At 42.6% G+C, this 6282-nt stretch overlaps 1 protein-coding gene across 2 annotated transcripts in view; it reads left to right on the forward strand.

Moving 5' to 3' along the window:
- The window catches only part of RBM19 (RNA binding motif protein 19), a 156105-nt gene that overhangs the window by 37785 nt on the left and 112038 nt on the right, over window positions 1–6282 (forward strand). For both annotated transcript variants that reach the window (XM_019506689.1, XM_019506690.1), the window contains exons 17-19: window positions 1281–1414; window positions 2215–2275; window positions 4609–4688. In XM_019506689.1, the coding sequence (XP_019362234.1) occupies window positions 1281–1414; window positions 2215–2275; window positions 4609–4688 (275 nt within the window). The remainder of the gene's footprint in view (window positions 1–1280; window positions 1415–2214; window positions 2276–4608; window positions 4689–6282) is intronic.

A 6282-nucleotide genomic window follows, 5' to 3' on the forward strand; every position in this document is an offset into this window, starting at 1 on the left:
TTCTCCAGTTATCCTCCCTTAGTTATGCTATTTCTCCTGACTTAGGCCATGTGTGACTAGCAGAAAGGGAAGGGCAGGAACCAAACATAAATGCTGTGATGTTGCTGCATGAGGCACAGTGCTTTCCAGAGCTGCTCACTGGCACCAAGTGACCAGAACCTTACAGCCTTGCTTCTGCAGGCAAACCGACCAGTTATTCTGCAATATATTTTCTGCACTGACTACCATTAAGCATGGACACACCGAGTGGATAATTAGAGCATCCACTAGGACAATTAATGCAGAATAGCTGCTGTTATTTAAACTCAAAGTCAAAGAAGATGATGCAGTCTTTGCTATGTTGTGCGTTTCAGGTGTTATACTCTAAAATAGCAGCAATAGTTTTGTCTCCGTGCCAGAGATTCTTCAGTAATACACATTATATTGCTAGTATTAAAGGATTCTGGATGCTGTGCTATCACATACCAAAGAATGATGCTGTTGGACCTCAAGATTGGATCGCCATCCATGATGCAATGTGCAGTAGTCCTGAAGAGCTGGGCTTCCTGGATGCTACCTTGTAGCACATAGGTTGCAATGCAGCCCTGTAGCAGAGCCTCTAACAAAGGTGTTTTAGAAGAGAAATAAAATGATGTTTTTGTTTTCAGTGCTACACTGTTTAACAGTTCTGCTGAGCTAAGTTCAGAGAACCTTGAAAATAAAACCAACTGGATAGAAGCACAACCATTACAACCAGCTGCCTTAAGAGTATGCTTGCTTATGTTGAATATACTTCTCAGTTGTCCTCTTCCTGATAGTATTGGGACTTTACAGGCCTGATTCCTTTATGTACAAATGTAGGAGTAGAATTATTACAACAGATATGATTGAGAGTCTCTGCCAGGACAATCGTGTACTTGGAATTACTGTTGGAATTTCAGGACAGGGTAGAGAGGTAAATGTAGAACTGGGTACAAGGCTCAGGTTTGGAACAAGTATTTCTCTGGGTTCAGCACCATAATATCTCAAAACATAGAGAGCAGTGTGGTGGAATTGAAAATTCAAATAATTTTAAGAGTAAGGCAGTTGTGGCATACCTGTGGTCATGCTGTTTGCAGTCATGCTTTCAGAAGCACCAGATTTACTTTAGAACTGTCATTAAATGCATATATAAGAATTTTCCATTTATAATCAGAGTTTTGACTCTGATGAGGTGAACCAAAACACAATGACTCCCATTTATGTCCCCAAGTTGGATTGGTTGGCTGTGTGTTGTTATGCTTGCTCTGTTTTGTTTATAGGACCTGAGGAAATGAAAGAGGGCTTGGAAGAACTAGCAGTAGAAGAGGAAGATGAGGAAGAAGAAAGTGTTCCAGGATGTACCCTGTTCATCAAAAACCTCAGTTTTGCCACTACTGAGGAAACACTGAGGGAGGTAAGTAGTGGGTGAGGCTAAGAAACTGGGTGTTGCATGTATCTAGCAAGCTAGTGCAGCTGGGCAGGAGTGTCTCAATCAGGGTCAAACAGTGAGTGGGTGATTCAGCCTAGATTAGAAGCAGAGATTTTGTCTGGCTACCAACCTGTCTGAAGTTCTTCTGCTTATGTGTTTTAAAGAAGTATTAATAGTGCTCTAGGTGATTTCCAGCTTTCCTCTTAGCTTTTACAAACACTGATAGAAAGTGTAGTACTTTGCCACAAGTAAATTAGACACAGAAGTGTGAGGTAGTTTTGTTAAGATTACATGCTAAGTTACAAGGGCCAAGAAAAGTAACCAGGGATTCTTATCCCTATGTTCTGGTCTAGCCACTGGACAGCAATCTATTTTTCCTGTATTAGGACAAGCAGCCAGGCTGCCACAAGTACTTTATAATTCCTCACATACAGTCCTGCGAGGACTGATGTCTTGGGGATACTAATGAATTGGCAATTGTTAAAAAATAGGTTTTTGTGTGAAGTCAGTGTCCTGGTAGAAACACTCACTATTCTATAGTAATGATTGCTGCAGCTTATTTTAGTGATAGTACAGTGTCTGGAATAACTGGTTTGTGACTTTTTTCCTCTAATAAGTGCTATGAAAACTGAATATATGGTTATATGTCTTCCTTGGTCTGTGTGTATGCCTGGAAGTGGAGAGAGCTGACTTCCTCTTTCAGTTGTTCTAAAAGGAGCGTGTTAAAAATTGTATTTTGACCTTAATTGCAAAGAAAACTAAGGAATGTGTAAAACTTTTCACAGACATTTTCCAAAGTGGGAGCTGTGAAGAGCTGCACGATCTCAAAGAAGACAGACAAAGCAGGTACACTATGAATTGATGTGCATTTCTTCTGGTGTTCATCTGGGTAGCCAGTTGCATAACTGTTTGGAAGTTTAATGATTTGTCCAGAAATGCACATGCTGAAAAGACTGAACCACTTTACTGGACCTTTATGCCTGTAACAGTACTCCAACCCTACTACAAATTGGTTGAAAACAGAAACCAAAATGACATTCCCCAAGTCTGCATTGCAACATATCTCCATCACTAGATATGCAAAGTCATTTAAGGTCTTTCTCCAAGATTGGGTTGGAAGAGCCAGATTCTACAGGATCACATGCTAAATAGATTTGGTGCCTGTGCTGATCCACCCGGTTCTGAATGTATTTGATGAATGTCAAAGAGAAGGAAAGAATATCATGGGAGGTAAGGGACGGAGCTGTTTTACAAAGGAAGTATTGACTAAATCAGCCAGGTCTCTCCCCAAGATATGAAATCAGGTTGGGCTTCACTTTGTAATAAACCACTTTTTGTATAAAGTCAACTGAAGTCTACATGAAAGTGCAGCCAGCTGTTCTTTATGCCAAGGTCATCTTTCCGAAGAGTCTGAACAGTCTAGGCTGGCACTTTTAGTGTTCTAACCTTGTTTTTGTGTGTGATCTAAGGCGCATGCTGTGCATGGATCTAGGACAGTCTCTGGTTTCACTCTAGTTTCCCTGGCAGTCCCTTTCAGTCTTCAAAGAGTGGCTTCAGTAGCATAGTGCAGTCAAGCTTTGGAAACTTGCCATCATGTTTTCTGGTTTAGGGCCTTATTTATGAGCTCTTGAAATCACGATTCCATGAGTACATTTCTTGGAAGCTTTTAGCATGGCCTTGAGCATTACAAACTTCTGCTGGGTCAGGGAATAATTAAAGGGCTGTAGATCACATTAGCTGTTAATCATTTCTAGTGGAAGTTCCATCCTTCAGTACATAACCTAGGATTGAAAAGAGTGACCATACAGGAATTATGCAAGCATCTGCTAGTTTCGCATGTCTTTTGCAGAGCTCAAAGGCACTCTTGACACACACATGAAATGTAGAGCTCAAACCAATTGATAAAGTGAAATATGGCAGGTAATACTCTCTGGATTGTAAATAAATCTCAGTCCTTCTTTTCACAGCTGAGACATTTGTACCTTGGTTTGGAAAAGCCCTTGTATGTAATCACTGCTCTGGGCTCTGCAGCAGGAGTAGTTAACTACTTTAAGAGCACTGAATGTGCTATAGCTTTGGTAGGGGCATTATAACAAGATGGCAAACAGGGTTGTGTTGACTAGTGAGACCATTGGAAAAGTCTATGCATGGCAAGTGGGAATAGCATTACATCCTTAAAGGGCAGATGCTTTAGTTGCATCAATCATCGTGGGAAGGAAGGAAAGCATGAAGTTGAAGACTGTCCAATTGGAATTGCTGGCTCCCTTTAACAAATCAGTTATACTCCTGATGTGTAATTCTCTAACTAGCTGCTGGTTTCTGTTCACCTATAGTGGGAGGAGATCAGGCACCATTGTGCTAGTATGCAGAGGCAGCACTCAGCCCCAACGATTTTTCATCATAAGAACGAGAGAGAATGTATTATTCCCACACAGGCCTCTTGCCACAGTGCCATATTCAGGACTCTCCTGACTCTAGGTCCAGTGTTTCTAACCACAAGATCATCCTTTCTGGCTAGGTATCTATGTGGGTAGCAATTTTTTTTAAGGTTCAGTTTACAATAGTTTAAAAAATAGTTTGCTTAGAGACTTTACTTCTTGATAGCCTAACTGAACTCTGAGGGTGCATCCCGATGAGTGCACACATGCAGTTTGTGGCACCACAAACTGCATGTGGTGCACTTGCATCCATTCGCCGTGCTGCAGATTTGCAGTATGGCACCAAAATTTGATACCAGGAGAATCCTGGTGACAAAAAAACCCAACAAAACCCACTGCAAAAAGTGGTATATATTTAAGTCACATATTTAGAGAAATGTGGGTGAAACGTTATAATAGCTGACCCTAGACATGAATGGCTGTTGTTTTGGTAAGACATGCATTTAATGTTTTGTTTAATGAGGTTGCTCAAAAACTATGCATGGATTTCCATCACACACTGTTGTACCATGAATTATTTTTTACATCCTGTTCTCGAGGATGAGGGGGTTTTTTCTGAAGTCTGAGAATATCACTTCCTTTTTTTAATTATCAGTGTTTGCTCTAATTTCCAGGAATGGTTCAGGTTTTCATTGTCTGCCATAACCTGTCTCAAGTGTGTCAGTTTTGTGCTGGCCACCATTAGATACTTCTCACCAAAGGCTCTGCAGATCTCAGAACTAGTCTTTTTTTTTCTGGCAGGCACTTTACTTTCCATGGGCTTTGGATTTGTGGAGTACAAGAAACCAGAAAATGCTCAGAAAGCACTCAAGCAGCTCCAGGTAACAGTGGATGACTTGAAGTTAAACCCCTTTCCACAGGTGTGGTCGGGAAGAGATAAGCCATGAGGCAGAAAATCCAGCCAAGCCTGTTGGGGCTATATGCAAAATAAAATGACAGTCAGATGGTAACATTGCTGGTATGGGTCAGGGCCTGCTCAAAGGAAGATCATGTTGCTGGTAGCATAGTTGGCACTGGCAAGGTGCCATTTAGGACAGCATGTCTCTGCTTTTCTAGTGCTGATCCAATAACTAGGTGGCTGAAAATCTGGAATCTTGCTGAGTAAACTCATGAAATTGTACAGTTCCGTTGCACACTCAGCATATGCCCAGGTCACAACAAATTATGGGATAAATACTTCTTAGCATTTGTAGCACCATTAAGCCACAGAGCTCAAAACTTTACAAAAGCAAATTTGGAGATTATTTGAAGGCTAGGAAGACCACCATCATCCTCTAGCTGACCTCCAGTATGACAAAGGGCTTAGATATCCCTATGCACTCGTGATGTAATCATTCCCTCTAGGAACCCCTGGGTAAATTTCTGTGGTCTGTGTTATGCAGGAGTTAAAGTCAGATGATCAAAGTGATCTTTATCATTCTTAAGAACCCATGGATCCATTTTGTGTATGGGGCGAGCAACTAGGGAACAGAAGCAGAGAGTAGACATATTAGACTGAAGTCAGGTAGAAGGCAGGGCAGGATGGTACTTTAAAGACTAACTTGTTCAGAGAAGTGTAAGTTTTCATAGGTTACAGCCTACTTTGTCAGATGCTATGAGTGGACTATTCTGGGCTATAGCTTGTGAATGCTTATTTCTTTCTGAATGAGTTAGTCTTTAAGGTGACACCTTGTCCTGCCTTCTAAGAAACAGAAGGATGTAATTTCTCCAGTGCAGCAGTAGAACCCCAGTATTCTCATTTCAGGGCCCTGTGGCATCATGTACACTTTAATCCAGCAAGCTCCCATGTTGATTTCGCCGAGAAGGCAAAGTGGCTTTTACCTTCAGAGTTTCATAGTTGGTAGGGTCGGAAGGGACCTGAGCAGATCATCAAGTCTGATCCCCTGCAATGGCAAGAAAACGTACTGGGGTAAAACGACCCTGGCATGGTGTTCATCCAGCCTCCTCTTAAAGATCCCCAAGGTAGGAGCCAGCACCACTTCTCTTGGAAGTTGGTTCCAGATCCTAGCCACCCTGACAGTGAAGTAGCACCTCCTGATATCTAGCCTGAATCTACCCTCTGCCAGCTTGTGACAGTTATTTCTTGTCACTCCTGGTAGCGCTCAGGGGAACAGGGACTCCCCCAGTGCCTGTTGGTCCCCTCTGACTAGTTTGTAACAGGTCACTAGATCCCCCCCTCAGCTTTCTCTTGTGGAGGCTGAACAGGTTCAGGTCCCTTAACCTCTCCTCGTAGGGCCTGCCCTGCTGCCCCCGATCATGTGAGCGGCCCTCCTCTGGACCCTCTTCATGTTGTCCACATCCTTCCTGAAGTGCAGCGCCCAGAACTGGACGCAGTACTCCCAACTGCGGCCTGACCAATGCTGCATAGAGGGGGAGGATCACCTCCTTGGACCTGCTTGAGATGCATCTGTGGAT

Source organism: Gavialis gangeticus, unplaced genomic scaffold, assembly GCF_001723915.1.
Source record: "Gavialis gangeticus isolate Ggan-Ray unplaced genomic scaffold, GavGan_comp1, whole genome shotgun sequence".
NCBI lineage: Eukaryota > Metazoa > Chordata > Crocodylia > Gavialidae > Gavialis > Gavialis gangeticus.